Below are 21,570 nucleotides of genomic sequence, written 5' to 3' on the forward strand. Positions count from 1 at the left end.
CAGTTTATCTTTAAAATCAAGACAATTTATCTTTAAAATTATCAAGACAGTTTATCTTTAAAATCGAGTGAAATTCAATCTTCAATTATAAAAGCCAGAAATATCTTTGAAACCACCGCGATTAGCAGTGCTTTCAGCGTAATGAATAATATTGTATAAATGAATGAATAATTGACCATATATCTAAATGGAAAACCATTGCTTCAATTTGATCCAGATCGTTATGTCAAATCATTCCTCTGTAATCATCACTCAGCTTGAGCAAAACAGAAGATCGACAACAAATATTAATAAAGAAGTAAATTATATATGGCAACTTTTAGAATAAATTTTTCTTCAATATTTGTGTAATAATTTTTTTTATGTAATCTGATTTAACCCCGGGGGCTCACATCTGGTGAGTATGGGCTTGGCACACTAAGGGTCCTAAGCTGGATATCATCATTCTTCTCTTTCTTGGTGATTCCCTTCTACTTCTCTCTCTCTCTCTCTCTTCTCAGGGTAACTCGGGAATATTTTTTTTGGCTGGTGCACCATATAGCTAATAATAATAATTATTATTATTGTGTACCTTTTCTAGAAGAGTTTGTTTTTTATATAATATTTATTTTTATATTGTAGAATGTTTTGTGATAGTTTTTGTGAAATGGGAAATATTTCGTGTTACTTTTTATTCACAATATTAATTTTATTATGAAAAAAAACGTATCCATTATATTTCCCTAGTTGTTAAAAAAAGAGAGAGAGACGAATAAAAAAGTGGCACGTTTACTGAGCATGCGCGGTAGATGGTTTTATGTGAATCCTTCGCATTTCTTTTAGGTATTTTGATTTGGACATTGATTACGAAATAATAGAGCTTTTGTATTGTAAATATTTTATTGAACATTCGCAAATTTTTATAATTTCTGGAAGATAAGAAGATACAATAGATTTATGATAACTAAAGTAACTGATGTGTACCTGCGATTGCAACGTATTTAATGTCTAGAAAATAGCGTTGATTGAAGTACTGACCTTGTAGTTGAAACGACATACACAGTTGTTTGGAGCACCTAACAATGGAATGTTACGAAAATGCGAGATGAAAAAATAAATTGTTTTGCAAATATTTTTATTGTTGCAGTCATACTTACTTCAGGAAGTATGATTGTGACGTTATACTATTAAAAAAAATCTAAACAGATAGAACTCGAGATACTATCATATCCAGGTATCATTGTAAAGAGGGGAGGGTGGCATGATGACCAGGCTGACTCGAGATATCATACCGGTCACGAAAAAATGCGTCACACGTTCTAATCACACTACTAGTGAATGCTCAGCGCAGACTAGTAGTGCGAATGTGGGAAGTGCCTCTGGCGGAAGCCTACCGTGCATAACGTCACTTCCGTGACGTCATCCGCGGCAGGAATCCCCAAGGATGTTTCACATCAAAAAGTCAGCAAAACTGCGAGCCCATTGTTAAATTATTCACAGCTCACCCCTGGTTATATTCTATATGATGTATCGATGTCATGAAGCCAAAGAGCATTACAGATTGGAGGAAAGCACACGTCAGTAAAGCAAAACTACTATCAATAATTTAATTACTAATTGTGTGATAATTAACAGGAATCTTTACAACCAATTCAAAAAAACCATTTTATGAAGCACAAATTGCCATTAGTTACATGGGGTCAAATCAACCCAGTGCAACAAATACAGGGTTAACACAAATTTGCTTCACGAAACTAGTATAAAGTCCTATTGTAAGTCCAACTTGTGTGTTCAAAAATATAAATATCCAAAACAACTGAATGTATAAATTAACACTGTACCCCAGTTCTTCAATACAAATAATGTTCTTTTTCCAAACATGTGACATGACCAACTGATATAGTGGAACATGCAATATTCTCAAATGGCACACTAAACTGGTTTTAACTGCACCTACTCAATTATATATTCATAGTAACATGGTGACTTTTAATACAGAAACGTAATTTTATGATTTATTTTTCTATAATTTTCTCAATAGCTTTATCTTTTTGAGTTATCCAAATATTAAAAAAAAAATCAGATCATATTATTGCTGTTATCTAAAAAGTTTTGAAACACTTACACGAAAGGATCTTGCACAAAAAACAATGACAATCAAGACTATACCTAGTTGCAAAAGCTGAAAAATGCATATAAAATGTGTAAGATAATTATCAAATATCTGATGCCATAAAATAAACAAAAATAAATAATTAAATAAATACACAAAATGCATAGTCAAATAAATAAAACTTAACTTTAATGAAATAAATAAGAGGTAATTACAAAATTCATTAATACAAAAAACTAATCAGCATAACTAACTTTTATCTATCATCCACAGTAAGTTATCACATAATATCAATATTGTAACTAACTGCAGTAAGTATAATTAGTATTCTGACAAACAAGAACAATTAAGCCATACAAAGCGTTGTTTGGTAATTAGGAGTTTTATGATTGTTTGTTGGGTTTTATTGGCACATTAGGAACTAAGGCTATAATGGACCAGCATCTAAGGCTATTGTGTGCCAAGTTTAAAGGTATAAAATATTAAGAAAAAAAAAAAAAAAAATATATATATATATATATATATATATACTGTATTTCTCCATGTATAAGACGCACCTTAATTTTGGGGTCCGAAATTTGAAAAAAAAAATGCATTATATAAAGTTATTGAACTCAAGTTTTATTCATTATAAAATTCATACAACTCCTCATCACTGTCAAAACTCCCATCCATTAGCTTGTCCTCATCTGTGTCTGATGACAAATCACTGTCTTCATATATTGCCATGTCCACAGTTTCATCTATGGCATTTGAAATGCCACACTTCTTAAATGATTTGACAATGATCTCAATCTTGATATTATCCCAGGATCTTTTCACCCAGGTACAAACGTCTCCTATAGTTGGTTCCTTCACTCTTCCTGTTGGTTTCTTCACTGTTTCTTCTCTCATGACAGCTTTGAAGGGTTTGTTAATGCTGACATCAAGTGGTTGGAGCTGGGATGTCAAGTCTCCAGGTGATGGAAAGTTTTGTTTTTTGCTCTGCAGCAATCCTCTTTGTGCTTTTTGTTATGTGTGCCCTGAACTGATCAAGCACCAATAGGGCAGATTTGCGTAAGAGCCCACCTGGTCTCCTGCTCCAAACTTTCTCAAACCATCCCAATCCTGATCCATCCAAGCCTTGTCATGATCGTGGAAAATCACTCCTTGAGGAATGTCTTCTTTTGTGTTTGAAAATCAGCATAGGAGGCAGCTTGGTTCTGTTGGCACAACAAGCTAAAACAACTGTATAATGGCTCTTTTCATGTCCACTTGTCTTCACAGTTACAGCCTTCAACCCCCCCCCCCTTCTTATCAACAGTTCTGTTACTTGGGACATCAAATTGAAGGGGGACTTCGTCCATATTTGCAATCTGTCCCAAGTCAAACTGATGTGTCTTCCAACATTGAATGACAAAAAGATGAAATTCAAGGACCTTCTGCTCTTAGCTTTCAGGCATCTTTTGGACAAGTCTGGAGCGTGTACGCATGCTTAGTCCATTCCATTTCATGAACCTGAAGCACCAATTGTGTCCTCCTTTGAAATCAGTAACTTCTTTTTCATCAGCAATCCTTCTTGCCTCATGCTGAACCATCTTTGTGGACACAGGAATTCCAATTGCCCTTTGCTCTTCAATCCATATCTTCTCTGAATCAGGCCATTTTGCTGACTTGCCTCTCATGGCCTTCTGCCGTGGCATTTTCAGTAGGGTTTCTTCTTCCTGTAGCCAGTCTCGGATTGTTTTCTCAGTTGGAGGATGATCAAACTTACGTTCAGCAGCATAATTGCCATTCACTTTTGCAAACTGGATCACCGGTAACAAGTGTGAAACAATGTGAAACAAACACCTAATATACCGGTAACAAGTGTGAAACAATGTGCGCAAAGCGCAAAGACAAGCGCGAAAAAGCAGGAAATGCAAGTAAAAAAATCTACAACCACTGTATAAGACGCACCCAGTTTTTAGACCCCAAATTTTTCGAAAAATGGTGCGTCTTATGCATGGGAAAATACGGTATGTAAAAATATAAAATAAAATAGTTAATTAACACATTATAAACAAATATAAGGCACAACAACAGTTATAACATATTAAACATTAAAGCAATCTAAATAAAATTATACAGATTAAACAGTTGTAGAAACTTTAATGCATCTGACACATATTCATCTGATAAAATCTGCCTGAGTGCATAAGGCTCAGACAAATGGGTAAAACATAAACAGCTTTCATTCTACTACATTCTACTAAAATATGATGAATAGTTAAAATTACATTACAATATCTACACACCATAACAATCGTCAGCAAATACAAATGCGTCAGGTGATAATGTCTTATGCATAGCTGAGCGAAGACTACTTCATCCCAGTGAATCCTGCATTGACTACAATGACAATGCATTATTAAATGCTTAATTTCGTTCAACTTGTTGGTAGGGTGCCTATTCCAAGATGCAAACGTGCACAATTTTTTGTAGATTAGTTGCTTGCTGTCTGCATAGGAGACTGACAAGAGGATGCAACTTTGTGGCATTGCTGATTTGGCTGCTGTCAAATCATTGCCTTTGATACCAATGTGGCTAGAGATCCAGCAAAAGCAAATATCAGATTAACTCTGAGACGGCATGTAATATTTGCTGCACCTGACACAATACTGGGTGAGTGCTCCTCACATTGGATAAGGCCTATAATAGGCGCTGGGGTCACGGAAGAGAACAGTCGGCGGATTTTTGGCTGCTGTAAAGGGATAAGTATTTTTAATTTTTACCGTATTCTTCGTTAATTTCCATAGTACATTGTGTTTTATAGAGATATTAAATTGGTTTAGTAGCGTTCGTTAGCTTCTTATTTTGAATTTCACCAGCGATTTTTGGAAGTTACGACTCCCGGTGTTGGCGCAAATATTGCTGAACCAGCCGCCATATTGTAGTCTATAAGAAATAACTTAACGTATGTATATCTTGAACTGATAGCATAAGGTACGCTGGATAGCGTAATACAAAGCATTGTATTAGGAATCTGTTAGCTTATCATAATACAGTGAATTCCGGTTATTTCGGGCACCAGTTAATCAGGGCAGCTGTTTATTTGGGGCAAATCTTAAAAAACAGAACCCAATCGCGAAAATAGCCAGGGTTTACTTCCCTTAATTGGGACAAAATGCCGTTTAATCGGGGCAGGAGATCACAGCACTGAAGATTATCCTACGATTGTCTCCGACCGTACCACGTAGTTCGGTCGGATTTCTGGAGGTCACAACCATAAAACAATAAAAACAATTAGCAATCACCTGTTTATTGGGCTTTTGTGTTAGTGAAATCTATCATAAACTGATAGTAAACTCGATCTTATTGAATTTGCGATAATACCGACAGCTGGAATTCTGTGGGTTATTATGGTAAAATGTGTTTACACTTCTATGGAATCTTCAATCATATAAAAAAAATAATTTTCATAATCTTCTCTTCATTCCTATTTTTAAAGCTTCGTAATTTGTTACTCCGTTCTCACTTGCATGTATCGTGTTACTTGCAATTTGTGTGTGCCGTGTTCTTTGTTATTGATTGCTTATCTTTTAACTGTTTTAAATTTTAACCCCCACCAACAAATGACAGTGAACAGAAATGTCAACTAGTTTAGTTAGTATGTACATATTACAGTACGTATTAATTCTTCCAATTATCACGTATATTCTTCCGAATTTCACGTTATCATTTAATTTTTTAATTGATAAGGTAATAAAGGGTAAATTTGTGCTTAATATATCTTTGCTTTTATAGCCTGTGGATAATATTCCTCCTATTTTCACCGCTGTTTAATTGAATTAAAATTCAATTAACAAACGTGATCAAAATGACCAGCGCTTATTACACATTGTATAGTGAACAGTACTTTACAATGGTGACTCCATCGTAACGTGATTTGATTGTACAATGTACCCCCACCCTCAATTGTAAGGGGGTGGAGGTACATTGTATTTACGTGAAACTTCAGATAATTGGGGCAGCCGCTTAATTGAGCCAAAATGCACTAGTCCCGATGTGTTCCAAATAACCGGAATCGACTGTATTATCGATTAATCAAAAATAATATTAATCTTATTAAAATTCATTGTTAATTAAATTATATTTAAACGGAAATCATGACCCAGACTACAGCTGCGAAGCAAAGATCACAGACTAGCGAGAGTGCTGTAACTTGGGGGAGAAACGAAGAGGGCAATTCTCCAAAGCATCACAGTCTCAAAAAATGTGCGAAATGTGAAATGTTCCTGACCTTTCTACATCAGGACATGGTCTAGCCAAGGAGGATGCCCTTGTGTGTGTTAGGTGTCTAGAGTGTCAAGAAATTAGGTGCCAACTCAGCATTCTGATTGGCGTCTATGAGGCTTGAGGTGTAGGGTAAATTCCTTTGAAGAAATTAATGAGGGGCCCATCAAGCTCTCAGCTGCTCAGCTCAATGACAGAGCTCACTCCTGTGCATCAAGCAAAATAGAGGCAATCTCCAAGGCAGAATGCACCAGTCCCAAAGGAACTAGTTATTGTTGGTGACTCTACTGTCAGGGAGACGGGAAACATACTATGCAAGAAGGATATGTGGACAAGGACCAGGGTATGTCTGCCAGGGGCAAAAGTTGATGACACTGTAGAGCAGATATCTTTGAAGGGCACAAAAGGCGATGTTGTTGTACACGTTGGAACTAATGACATTTAGAGTAAGAGATCTGCAGATTTACTCAACAAGTACAGGTCAACGTTGAAAAAAAGTTGCAAGTTAGAGTTGAACGTGAAAGTGTCTGAAATTCTGCCCAGACACGATAGGAGGGAGTATATAATGAGAGCCTTGTCGATCAATTCAGCCTTGGAAAGATTGTGCAAGGCTCAAAGGGATAGAATTTTTTTCAGGCTGGTCTGTGCTTGTTGACAGCAGAGACTGCTTCTACAGGGATGGGGTACACTTAAATAGAAAGGGGTGCAAGAATATTTGCTGATGCTATCGAGGCAGTGTTAGATGGGTTGGAAAACTGCTAGGTTGGGAGGAAGATACACAGAATAAAAGGTTAACAGCGGCTGCAGCCAGAGGCAAAAGTGATTCTTGCACTGCTTCGATTAGAATGAGCAGCAGCCTGGAAAGCAAGGTGATGGAGATTTCCACGACTGCTGCAAGTCAGTGGAAAAAGGAAATACATGGGCTGTGTTAGGATAACCAAGAATAGGAACAGGTGCATATATACTTGCATGTACACAAGTGCTAGGAGTATAGTTAATAAATTTGATGAGCTTGAAGTGCTAGTCAAGACATCAAAGGAAGATATTGTTGGGATATCGGAGATGTGCTGTCACACAGATATAAGCAGTGCAGAATTGGAATTTGGGGAGTACAGGAAGGTGTACAGGAAGGATAGACAGGGCAGGATGGGTTATGCTGTTAGTTAAGAAACATGTAAAATCTAAGGAAGTGCATCCAATTGATGTTTGTGGACAATGCAGTGTTGAGTCTGTTTTGTGTGAAATAAGCACTGGCAAAGGAAAAATGAGAGTAGGTGGGTGTTATAGGCCTAATGAATCTGATAAGTATAATGCCCAATTGTGCAGAGAAATAGAGGATTTTAACTTTCCAGATATTGACTGGAACTTGTGGATTGGTCACTTGCACACTAGCAAGGCTTTTGTTGATTTATTGGATGACTGTTTTCTACAGCAACATGTTCGAGAAGCAACCAGAGGGAGTAATACTCTTGATCTGATTATCAGCAGTGATTATTCATGCATTAAGAATTTGCAAATAAAAGAACCACTGGGTGACAGTGATCACAATGTACTGATGTGGGAATTACTTAAAAATGTAACTACCATCAAGGCTAAAAGGAAGGGCTTTTGATTTCGTAAAGGTGACTACAGTGGTCTCAGACAGTTTTTCAGGTGGGTTTTTTTTTTTCAAACACAAACGTTGAATTCTAAATGGGAAGCCTTCAGGGACTTAATTTTGGAGGCTACTAGGCTTTTCATTCCAACTAAGAAGTACTGTTCAAGGTTTAGGCCTAAATGGATGTCAGATGAATTAATCAGACTCGTGGCAGAGAAGAAAATTGTATGGGATGCATATAAAGTATAAGTGACACAGATGCCTATGGCAGGTATAAACTAGTCTGCAATCAAGTCACAAAGAAGATTAAGCAGGCGAAGGCAGATTACGAGAAATATTTGGCAAAGGATGCAAAGAAAAACAGCAAAGAGTTCTTTACTTATGCAAACTCTAGAAGAAAAGGAATGAATCAGATTGGACCACTTAACATAGATGGATTGACTATTGATGATCATGCTCAGGTAGCTGATAAACTGAATGAGTATTCTGCATCTGCATTCACACATGAGGAGATATTTAATGAGGGGAATGCCAGAAGTTTATCAAACACTAACAGGGAGCTAAGTGATTTTGTAATAACTGAGAGCAAAGTGGAGGAGAAATTGTTGAAATTAAACATAAGGAAGGCACCTCAGGAGGATCCTAATAACGAAACTACGCTTCAACTACCAAAATCAAGAACACCTCACCCTACAGAATGAAGAAACTTACCGAGCTCTGACTCAATTTGCAATGGACCTATTTACCAGGCAGAAAGCGCTACCACCACATTAGTATCCAAATCAATAGGTCATAACAACCATGACTGCCAATTGTTGCTACGCATCATTGAGCCATGGATGCTAACGCCTTGGACCAACTTGCACAAAGACTTGACCAGCAGTGCAATCAAAGACAGGGTCCAAACATACCTTGACAAATTCCTCATCATTGATTCCTGGACAAACTTCTCTCGGCCAGACGTGACACATCTCATCAAGAAGAGGCCTAGCATCGATCCCTGGACTTGACCATCAATCTTGGACTCCCGGTTTTGACCACTCCCACTGTTCGTTACAATGGACTACTGGACCAGCCTTCAGTCTGAATGCGACACAGACTCACCAAATGGAGTCCCAATGATGACACCTGAACTAGACCTTACTGAACATGACCCATCCACCATAGCAGCACTCACACTGCTGGATTTCCAGCAAGTTGTCGGCTCCAACTGACTGGTCGTGCTAGCTGTACCTACCCTGAACTTGCAGGGTATATCTCTCTCTCATTTATTTTATTTATTTTTTTTTTTTCGGCTTCTTTCTTCTGTTTCCTGCCATCCGTTCTTTAACCCCCCCTACTTTTCTCTTACAGAATGATTTTTTTTTTTTTTTTTTTTTTTTTGTGGGGAGGTGGTTTTCCATCTCCCCACACCTCACCCACCCGCCACCTCACTCTTCTCTCTGGTGAGGCACTGGGCATGCCACACTGTCATCAGGGGCCATCTTCCCTATTATTGGCCCCTTTCTTCTGTTTCCTACCCTCCAAGTCTTCTGCCTTCCTCCCTTACTTTTCTCTTGCACAACGTTTTTTTTTTTTTTTTTTTTATTTAGTTTATATATATGTGTGTGTGTGTGCGCGTGTATAAATATATAAACACACACACACACACACACACACACACACACACACACACACACACACACACACACACACACACGCCCCACAGGTCTAAATCTAAAAACATCAAAATTACTGCCCGACCTATTTGGCCCTAGAACAAGTTATCAGCAAAAAACCCTACGCTCTGTTAAAATTACAACCATTGCTCAAGAAACAGCGATCATCTCATTCTCAAATCTGGTACTAGCCACTGAAATCCCAGGAAAGTAGGTGGCAGGACCCGCCAGAGTACTCTAGCTACAGTGGTACACCCGGTCAGCCTCCCCGTGGCATGGTGTGGTAACGTCGGGTTCCACTAGGGGCTCGGTGGCTAATAGACCGGAGGAACAAAGGGCACAACACAATATACAGCACATGACCCCCACACACTTCAAATCTCTGGCCCCAATACAATGTACACCTGCGGAGATGGGAGAAATCCCAGGAGCCATTAGACACTAACATACCTTATATAAGGAAGGCACCTGGGGTGGACGGAATCTATCCAGTTATATTAAAGGAGGCAGCAAAGGATTTAAGCAAACCCTTATGGCTAAGGGTTTAAGCAAACCCTTAGCCATAATTATGAGAGCATCGTTGGACTCAGGGGGAGGTCCCCATGGATTAGAGGTGTGTGCAAATGTATCACCAATTCACAAAGGGGGGTTGAAAAGGTGACACAAGTAACTACAGATCTGTTAGTTTAACTTGAGTTCCAGGGAAAATAATGGAATCACTGGTTCAAGAAGCATTGCAGAATCATCTAGACAAGACTGTAGTAGTAATTAAGACAGCATGGGTTTCTTAAGGGGGGGATGTCTTGTCTGACCAATTTAATGGAATATTATGATGTGGTCACAAAGGAACTGAATGCCAAAAATAATTGTGATATCATATACTTGGATTTCATAAAGTCTTTTGATACTGTTGCACATGAAAGACTGCTGCACAAACTGGAAGGGTATGGCATTAAGGGTAAGGTGCTACAATTGATAAAGGGATGGTTGAGTGGGAGATGATAGAGAGTGCTAATCAATGGACACTGCTCTTCGTGGACAAATGTTATTAGTGGAGTTGCCCAGGTTTTGGTATTTGGCCCATTTTTGTTCTATATATTTATCAATGATATTGATGAAGGTATATCAGGTTTAATGTCCAAGTTTGCAAATGATAAAAAGTTTGGCAGGGTTGTTAACAACAGTAAAGACAGCATGCTACTGCAACTGGATCTAGATAAGTTGGAAAAATTGGGTAAGAAGTGGCAACTGAAGTTTAACATTGACAAATGCAAAGTACTGCCTATGGGTAGCAATAACCGAAGAGAAATTTACCAACTGTGTGGTATTACACTCATGGAAGGGGAAAGTGAAAAAGACTTGGGGGTAATTGTGCAGTCAAATATGAAGTTCACTGAGCAGTGCAGACGGGCGGCCAGGGCAGGTCATGGAGTCTTTTCAATGATATATAGTAATTTTGCAGGCAGGGACAGGGAGGTGATTATCCCATTATACAAGGCAGTGGTCAGGCCACACTTAGAATACTGTATACAGGTCTGGAGGCCTCATTTTAGGAAGGATGCAGAGTTGCTAGAATGAGTAGAAAGAAGGGCACAAGATTGGTGAGGGGAAAAACAAAGGGGTGCTCTTACCAAGAAAGGCTTAAGTTCTGCAAATTGCAGCACCTGGAGAGTAGGCACCTGCAAGGTGAGCTGATTGAGGTGTATAAGACCTTGATTTGTTTGAGCAAGCTGAATGCTGATGGGATTCTTCCTCTTGCTCAGAGACTAAGAACGTGAGGGAACACAGTTTCAAATTAAGGAAATATAGTTGTAGAATAGATGTGCAGAAATTTGCCTTTAACCAGAGGGTAGTTGATTGGTGGAATAGGCTTCCATCTTTTGTTGTGGAAGCTAATAGCCTAAATAAATTTAAGGCTGAGCTGGACAGGCATTTGGAACGAATAGAGGGGTGAAATGAGAGGGTTTTTTCTGGCTGATGCTGCATAAGCTTACTTTCTTGCATCATATGGCTCTACTAATGCTAATAGGCTTAGAGAGTTGTTAAATAACATGCACTTTTGGTACTGGTGGGGTTTTATATGATCCAAAGCCAATTCTATTGTGTATAGCTCTGTAGTGTGTGTGTGTATTACATTCATAGGGAACATGACTGCAGATTGTATTTCTTGGAAAACAGAAGCAGATCCTGCAAACTCTTCAGTCTTCGAGCCATCTGTATACACCAGCAATCAATCGGGGTATTTGGCACGGCTGTAAAGAGTTGCTGATATACAGGGTGATTCACTACCAGTGCGACAAACTTGCAGGAGGTGTAGGGGGCACAAAGACGAATCGGAATCACATAGCATTGCAGGGTCCGAAATGCCTTCGTCATAAGGTAGAGGACATTGAACGGGAGGTCGCATGAACAGCGATCCTGCTAGAAGTCAGCATTTGTGAACCGGTTCCCAAGGCAGTAGGATGAACGAGTATTCAAACGTTGAACTAGCTGACATGCACCTCGCGTATGGAGCTGCGGATTGTAACGGGCGCGCCGCTTTGCGCTTGTACCAGGAATGTTTTCCCCACAGGCGTGCTCCTCATCATACAATTTTCGCACGTGTGCACAGAAGGTTACGTGAGACTGGTTGTTTCACAAGAGGTACCATGAATCGAGAGCGAATGACGAGGACGCCAGACAATGAGGAGAATGTTCTACGTCTTGCAGAAGGTAATCTCGAGCGATAGGCCAACGATTGGGTATTTCCCAATCCACTGTATGGAGGATACTGTCAACAAACCAAATGAGTTCATACCATCTGCAACACGTCCAATCATTGGAGCCTGCGGATTATCCACTCCGGAGGACTTTTGCTACTTGGTTTCTTCAACAGAAACGGTTCGTAAATGCTGACTTCCAGCGGGATTGCTGTTCAAGCGACCTCTCGTTCAACGTCCTCTACCGCATGACGAAGGCATTTCGGACTCTGCAATGCTATGTGATTCCGATTCGTCTTTGTGCCCCCTACACCTCCTGCAAGTTTGTCGCAATGGTAGTGAATCACCCTGTATACATGCCGATGTATATTTACACTGTGGCATATAAACAATGTCCACATTGGATGGTCAGGCTGGGATTTTATTTTTACAGCATACTGTAACAATTGCTGATGTTGAAGTATCAATGGTGGTTCATTGGCTTCCATGTACAGGCAAAGTATGAAATGCCCCTGTGGCAAAGTGGATGGCTCTATGGTGGATTGGATCAAGCCATCTGAGTACAAAATTTCTTGCAGAAGAATAGGCTTGGGATCAGTCAAGTTTAGAATGGACGAGTGCTCAGTAAAGGCAGAATAATCTGCTTCTGTCTGCTCCCCAAAAGTTGAAGGAGATAGCACTGAGCATGTTCAAACCTCTTGTGTATTTTGCCATGAGCTGACAGATATGGTGGAGGAAAGTCAACTGTTTATCAAAGATATTTTCTGAAAAATTTTATTTTTGCTACCACAGAAATTGGATTGGTCTAAGTCTGAGTTCTGTGTTAGGATGTAGGTTCTGTTTGTGGCACACAAAATGGTCTGAGCAGAAAACTTGAATCCACTGGCTAATACCCAGGAACTAAGGTCGTCAACTGCTTGTTGCAATTGTTGTTGAATAACTCTCATGCTGCAGGAATGACAAAAAACATTAAAATCATCGACGTACAGAGCACTATATACTGAAGGAGGAAGCTGTTTTGTAATGGAGTTCACTTTGACTCCAAACAGCATTACACTGAAGACAGAGCCTTAGGGGAACTCCTTGGCAAAAGATGTGGGACACACCAGATCTAACACAAACACGGAAGTGTGGTTTTGATAAAAAAATTCTTGACAAAAATAGGATGGTAACCTCTAAGACCATATAGATAGAGATCTTTTAAAACAACATTCCTCCATGTCAAAGAAAACTGATACCAAGTGCTCACACTTTATAAACTCATTGCAAATCGCTGTTTCTAATTGGATTAAACAGTGCAGGAAGGACTGATTTCTTTGGAAGCCACATTGAATTTTGTTGAGATGGTCATTTGCCTCAAGGTAATATATAAGGCATGAATTCTGCATTTTTTTCAAAAATCTTACATAAGTCAGATCAATAGGGACAGTAGTTGTTAGGAATTTTGGGGTCCTTTCCTGACTTTGGGAATGCGAGAATAATTGCCTTATGCCAAGAATCGGGAAACTGATCCTCCAAATAAATTTGGTTTTAGAGATGTAGCAACAGAGAGTGAGATGGAAGGTGTTTTTTTCATCTCATACTGAATATTATTTAGTCCTGCTGCACTGGCCTTTGAGTTAGTAAGTGCAATGGTTAATTCCCTGTGACTGAAAAGGCAGGTTATAAGGCTCAGCTTTGCTTGAAGAAAAGTTGAGTTTATGTTTCTCATCTTGCTTTTTTTAAAACCAGGAACTCTGCAGAATATGAGGTTTCAGCAGATATGCTGTAAAATACTTGTCCTAGAGAGTGCTGGCAATAGCATTGGGTGTGGTGATGTACACCCATTGTGCTCTAATACGGATGAGGGAAGTGTTGTATATTTACCCTTCATTTTTCGAATTATATCCTAGATGACTTTGACACTGGTCATCTGATTAATTGAGAATATCAACTGAACCCAGTATTCCTTTTGACTCAAATGGCATATAAATAATGCTTTGGCATGGGCACATTTAAAGGCTATAAGATATTTGGTGGTGGGCTAACGGAATTTTCACCATGCCCAATTTTGTGACTTCCACATTTTCCAAAGTTTATGGTTTTTTTCCAAAACTTTGGTTTGCTACCTGTTAATAAAAATTGCTACCGGTTAATAAAAATTGCGCTAACAAAAAAACCCAACAAACCGGAAAGTGCAAATTATTTTTATTGTTTTATAGTTGCGACCTCCAGAAATGTGTTTTAGAAAAATATCACAAAGGCGTTCACAAAATTGATTCTTATAATGGAACATATGATAATTATGAAAGTGTAGTGCAATTTCCATTATAAAAATGGCCTTTAAGAGAGATAAGTGACTTAGTTATATAGCGAAAATTTCAACTTCCGAGATCTTGGAATGAATTACCGAAAAAAAACAAAAAAAAAGTGTTATTTGGTTCACATTATAGTATTTTCACAATACCTCCATTTATTCCTACGGGATGCAAAATACATTTCCACAATTTTTTTAAGTTTGCACTGGCCGGCAAAAACTTATGTAAAGTTGAATTTCTGTAAGTCGGGTATTACATAGCCAGGGAGTGCCTGTAAATTATTTTTAGGTGTATATTCATGCAGCCAGTTACATTCATTTTTTCACTCATTCACATTTACCACAACACTCATTCACTTTCTCTTGCTCCCTTACTGTGTCACTCTCTTTCACCAATTCATTCAATGCCCAGCCCATTCACTCAATTACCCCACTCTTTCATTCATCCCTTTCATTCTACATTGCATCCCCTTGCTATTAGATTACTAATATTTTTCAGCTAAACTGCTTCCCTTACTGTTTACCTATTAAGTTAGGGGGGTCCCAGGTCCCCTACACAGGCAGTGTAATCATGGGAATGGGGTCGTAGTCAATCAGGTTTATCATATTTAGGTATCTGTCAGGGTGCTGATAAGGCTACCCTAGCAGTTTAAATGTCATCATCTGGGCGTGGTGGGAGACACGGGCATTTTTGACTATTGATTATATTATTGTTCGGCTGCTGGGTGGGCTGGATTGCCAGTCTTTGGGTATTCCTTTGCATTTCAAATATCTTTTGCGTGAAGTCTGTGAAAGCTTTATCATTGTTCTCTTGTGCTATGAATAAGTGTTCTTGTCACCTACAGAGGGGCCAATTTCTGCTATTAATCCCTAGAACCTAGGGATTAATAGATTAATTTATGACATACCTAGGTTCTAGGAATGTCATAAATTACACATTCATAAAGAATGTGTGCCCATCTGCAGGTGCAGTTTGGTCATCTGTCAGCCCTAAGTAGACTGATTTTGCCTTTAGGGAAGAATGAACTGTTAATATAAAGGTAGTGAAGAGTTCAGAGGCATACTACTTTGGTGGCTTTGGACTAAGTTTTTGCCACCTGTGGCAGAAACCTTTTGGTAACAATAACTCTGGTTTCCTCCTCCCAATTTGTTTGACATTGCTTGTAGAGTTTTATGGTTATTCTTTTTCTTTCAGCCTTGATGTTGTTGGCTGTATCAAGAGCAATCCCCAGAATTTCTTTTGGGTTTGTTTGTTATTTGGTTTTTAGGAGCATTAGCAACTAAGGCCATATTGCTCTGGGATATGCGGTGGTCCTTCCCTGACCTTTCCGCATCCTCTGTATTTGGTGGTGACGGGCTCGAACCCCAGTCTAATCAAGAAGCGTGTGCTACGCACTGCTGCTCCTTCCCACCTGGCTACGGAGGAGCCCAATTTCTGGGGGTATGCCCTTTTTAAGTCTGTAGTATAAGCCTCTTTTGGCTACTTCCACATAAGTAAAGTGGGGAGGGGCAGCCAGCAACTGCAGTGCCAGTGTGCTCACAGTACAACATGCTCGGGTGATAGAAGTACTGTTCTCTGAATTGTCTCTAATTTGTTCCTGTTTCTGACTACGGCCACACAAGTGAACCACGCACCAGCTTCATAGGTGATTACAGGCAAGAACACTGCTTGGTATATGATTGCCAGGGGCCTTCTTTTGAGCCCCTAGTCAGCCTGACTGATCCTGGCAATCATGCCAGTGTAGTTTCTCACTTTTTTGCCAAATATGACAAATGGGGATAAAAAGTTAATTTTGAGTCAAAAACAACCCCTAGGTATTTTACCTAGGGATTGTTTTTCTGATACCATTTTTACAGTTTTTCCAGTAATTTTTATTTGTGGGGGGATCTCCTTAGGTTTTCCTTTCAAAGGTATAGATCTAGTTTTTTCTGGTGATATTCTGAGTATGTGCTTTTGTGCCCACTCCTGCAGTTGCATGAGGGCAGCATTTGATCTTTGCTCTACACCCACTCTTGTGTTTCCTTTTACAAAGAGAATCAAATCATCTGCAACGGCTAGGCTTTCCAATGGGCCCCGATCCAAGGTCAGCAATTCATCTAGAACAACTGTCCAGAATAAAGGGCCACGGATTGCTAATGCTAAAGGGCAGCCTTTAGCATTAGCATAAGTAGAGGCATTTGATGCAAGAAAGAAAGCTTATGCAGCATCAGCCAAAAAAAAAAAAAAAAAAAAAACCCACTTCCACTTCACCCCTCTGTTCGTTCAAAATACCTGTCCAGCTGAGCCTTAAACTTATTTAGGCTATCAACCTCCACTACAAGGGATGGAAGTCTGTTCCACCAACCAACCACCCGCTGGCTAAAGGCAAATTTCCGCACGTCTATCCTACATCTGTCTTTCCTCAATTTGAATTTATGCCCTCTCAGGTGATTATTCTGAGCTAGAGGAAGAATCCCATCAGCATTGAGCATGCTCAAACCATTCAAGGCGCTTTATACACCTCTATCAGATCATCTCGCTGCAGGTGATCTGATAGAGGTGTATAAAGCCTTGAATGGTTTGAGCGTGTACAAAGTTAAAGAGGTGTACAAATTACAGTGTCTGTAATTTTGCAAATTACAGACACTGTAATTTGCAAAACTTAAGCCTTTCTTCGTAAGAGCACCCCTTTGTTCCATTCACTAATCTTATTGCCCTTCTCTGTACTCGTTCCAGCAGCTCTACATCCTTCTTGAAATGAGGCCTCCAGACCTGTATGCACTCTAGGTGTAGCCTGACCATTGCCTTATACAAGGGAATAATCACCTCCTTATCCCTGCTGGAAAAATTCCTGTATATCATTGACAATACTCCATGAGCTACTCTTGCAGCCCATCTGCACTGCTCAGAGAACTTCATATCTGCCTGCACAACCACCCCCAAGTCCCTTTCATTCTCTACCACTGTCAGTGTAGTACCACAGAGTTGATACGTTGCTCTGGGGTTGCTGTTTCCCATGTGTAGTACTTTACATTTGTCAATGTTAAACTTCATTTGCCACCTCTCAGCCCATCTGCTCAACCTTTCCAGATCCTGTTGCAGCAGCATAGTGTCAGTAGTGTCCTTGACAACCCTGCCAACCTTTGTATCGTCTGCAAACTTGGACATTAAGCTTGATATACCATCATCAATATCATTTATAAATACAGAAAACAATAATGGACCCAACACTGAGCCCTGAGGGACTCCACTAATAACATTAGTCCACGATGAGCAGTGTCCATTGATTACCACTCTCTGTCTTCTCCCCCTCAACCACCCCTTTATCCATTGCAGCAATTTGCCTAAAATGTCACACTGCTCCAATTTGTGTAGCAGTCTTCCATGTGCAACAGTATCAAAAGCCTTTCTAAGATCCAAGTATATAATATCAAAGCTATTCTCTTCATCCAGTTCTTTTGTGACTGCATCATAGTATCCAATCAAATTGGTCAGGCAAGACTTCCCCTTAACAAAACCATGCTGTGTCCGAGCTATAACTGAAGTCTTGTCTAAATGATCCTGCAGTGCTTCTTTAACCAGTGCCTCCATTAATTTTCCTGGAACAGAAGTTAAGCTAACAGGTCTATAATTACTTGTTTCAGCCTTTGTGAATTGGGGTCACATTTGCACATTTCCAGTCTATGGGTACCTCCCCTGAGTCCAAGGAAGCTCTCATAATTATGGCTAAGGGTTTGCTTACTTCCTTTGCTGCCTCCTTTAATATAACTGGATAGATCCCATCCACCCCGGGTGCCTTTCTTGTGTTTATCTTCAACAATTTCTCCTCCACTTTACTCCATTATTTCAAGATTCTGTAGCTTACTGCTAGAGTTGAATACACCTCTGGCATTCCCCTCGCCGAACAACTCCTCATGTGTGAATGTCGACGCAAAATATTCATTTAGTTTGTTAACTACCTGAGCAGGATCATCAACAGTTGACCCATCAATATCAAGTGGACCAATCTGATTTATCCCCTTCCTTCTAGAGTTTACATAAGTAAAGAACTCTTTGCTGTTTTTCTTTGCATCCCTTGCCAAGGATTTCTCGTAATCTGCCTTCGCCTGCCTAACCTCCTTTGTAACTTGGTTACAGATCAACTTGTATCTATCATAGGCTTCTGTGTCACGTGTTAATTTGTATGTATCCAATGCATTTTTCTTCTCTGCCATATGTCTCATTAGTTCATCTGACATCCATTTAGGTCTAAACCTTGAACAATATTTCTTAGTTGGTATGTAAAGCCTAGTAGCTTCCAAGATAAATTCTTTGACTACTTCCCATTTTGAATATGCTGTTGGTAACATCATCATTTGGTCTCACTGTATAGCATTTAAATACTGTCTCAGTCCATCGTAGTCGCCTTTACGAAAGCAATAATCCTTCCCTTTACCCCTAATGGTAGTTACCTCTTGAGTAAATCCCACTTCAGCACACTGTGATCACTGCCACCTAGTGGTTCATTTATCTGCAGATTCTTAATGCATGAAGAATCATTATTGATAATCAAATCAAGAGTATTAATCTCTCTAGTTGCTTCCCAAACATGCTGATGTAGAAAACAATCATCCAATAAATCCACAAAAGCGTTGCTAGTGTGTGAGTGACCAGTCTCCAAATTCCAGTCAATATCTGGGAAATTAAAATCCCCCATTATAAGACTCTTTGATTTACTGGCCCACTATTTCCCTGTACAGTTTCCTATTATACTCATCAGATTCATTAGGCCTACAGCACACTCCTACTCTCAATTTTGATCTCCCAATGTTTATGTCACACCAAACCGACTCGACACTGCACTGTCCAGCAATGTCAATTGGCTTCACTTCCTTGGATTTTATGTGTTTCTTAACTAATAGCATAACCCCTCCTCCCTTCCTATCCTGTCTATCCTTTCTGTAGACATTGTACTCCCCAAATTCCAGTTCTGCATTCCTTATATCTGATTGACACCATGTCTCTGATATACCAACAATATCTGCCTTTGATGTTTTGAGCAATACTTCAAATTCATCAAATTTATTTACTAAACTCCTAGCATTGGTGTACACGCAAGTATACATGCACCTGTTTCTATTCTTAGCTACCCTAACACAACCCATGTGTTTACTTGTTCCGCAATGACTCCCAGCAGTCTCTGAAATATCCTGCATCTTGTTTTCCAGGCTGCTGCTCATTCCAATAGAAGCAGTGCAAGAATTTCTTTCACCTCTGCCAGTGGCTACTGTTAATCTATTAGTCTTTGTCTCCCCCCAAGCTAGCAGTTTTCCAACCCACCTAACACTGCCTCGATAGCATCAGCAAATATTCTTGCACGCTTTCTAGTTGGGCTGTTTGTAATTGTTTATTTAGTTTGAAAGTAGTTCACACAGAAGTGCTCCCTAAATCTATGACTGGTCCCGCCAAAATAGATCGTCTGTTGTCTTTGAAGAGCATTCCAGATTCGGTGGGAAATTTCAGCTATCACGTTTAGCTGACTGTTTTAGCTGCTCTTTGTAGCTCTTTTCAAAACAAATTCATCTGCAAATTCCTCATTTCCTCTACTATAAGAACTTTAGAGTCTCTCTAAAGTTCTTATACGAGATATCGGTCATTAATTCCCTTTCGGGAGTTGACTCTATTATGTGAAATATTAAAATGATGGGTTTTCTGCCCTTTGTAACCCTAGCTTAGTAATCTCTCTGGGCAATTTTGCAATTGAGTTAGATCTACTTTTGTAGCCACTCCAATAATAACACTACTGTTTCTAACTTTTCTTAAATTGTTAACATTAACATCTTTTAGATGTGGCTTTAACTTGGTTATTACTGTTTCTTTGACTGCTTCACTGGTTTTCAAAGCAAAGTGTTCTTTTGGTTTAAAAATAACAATGTTGGCTTCCTTGGTAACTCTCCCCTGTTTTGTTGGTACTTGTTTTAGTTTGTTAGTTTCATGTTTTTTTCCAGTCTTAGTTGCCTGGGTATAAGCCATGGTGTTCATTTGTTTATAGTTATTTTTTTCCTCGGTGGTCACTTCCAGCTTGGTTCTCAGTGTTCATTTCTATTATGTGCTATTCAAGCAGTGACCAACAGTTCACTATCTACAACCTGATTACAGACGTGATCCTGTTTGTTTGCCTGAGCATATATTCTTCCAGGTATAACCTAGATTCTTTGACCTGTTTAACAGGATCAGTCAAAGTTGTTAGGTATTATCACTTCAGTTTTTTTTTTTTTCAATTTCTGGGATAGCTCTGGTTTCTCCTTGGTTTTTTCCTTTCCTGGCTTTCTTTATACTGAGGAGGCTAGGGGAACATTCTAAATCATCATTATCATCGTTATTAGCAGTCTTATTAACACTCTTATTTACACCACAGGAATTCTTCCTGTTCTTTGTTCATTGTTAAGTTTTTGTTTACATTTTCAGCCATTTTTTTTCCACGTAATATTCAATTTCCTTATTATATTTAGTTAGTTGACACTCTAACAAGTATAGCGATGTATAATTTATTGAGTTTGGGTGATTTGAGTCCAAGTTCTTGATTATTTTCATTTGGGGGGAGGGGTCAAAAATTGCACTTGTTTTCTGCTATGAACAAAGAAATTATGAGTACTTTTACAGCTAGTACAATCAATATCTTTCAATCTGAGTAGTTAAACAATCTAAGTGTGCAACAGTATGCTCATTACAGCAATTGCTGTAGCGATCATACCACGATGCAAAACACTCAGAGATCCAAAAACAGGCTAAGGCTATCACCAAAAATATTCTTACCTGATAGGACTTACCTTGTGTTATGTGCATTCTTCTTCTTTAAGATTCCAGAAATCCATTGTTTGTTTGTTTGTTATTTAGGAGCATTAGCAACTAAGGCCATACTGCTCAGGGATATGCAGTGGTCATTCCCTGACCTTTCCGCATCCTCCATATTTGGTGATGACGGGCTCGAACCCCAGTCTATTCAAAAAGCGTG

At 39.2% G+C, this 21,570-nt stretch overlaps 1 protein-coding gene across 1 annotated transcript in view; it reads right to left on the reverse strand.

The window, feature by feature from the left end:
• Positions 1 to 21,570, reverse strand: part of Tmtc4 (Transmembrane O-mannosyltransferase targeting cadherins 4) — a gene marked incomplete at its 5' end in the record, with an annotated part of 433,994 nt that overhangs the window by 205,141 nt on the left and 207,283 nt on the right. The window contains one exon of the mRNA XM_090380839.1: positions 2,105 to 2,161. Coding sequence (XP_090236965.1) covers positions 2,105 to 2,161 — 57 coding nt within the window. The remainder of the gene's footprint in view (positions 1 to 2,104; positions 2,162 to 21,570) is intronic.

This window comes from Mastigoproctus giganteus, chromosome 9, assembly GCF_048544385.1.
Source record: "Mastigoproctus giganteus isolate SK-2022 chromosome 9, ASM4854438v1, whole genome shotgun sequence".
NCBI lineage: Eukaryota > Metazoa > Arthropoda > Arachnida > Uropygi > Thelyphonidae > Mastigoproctus > Mastigoproctus giganteus.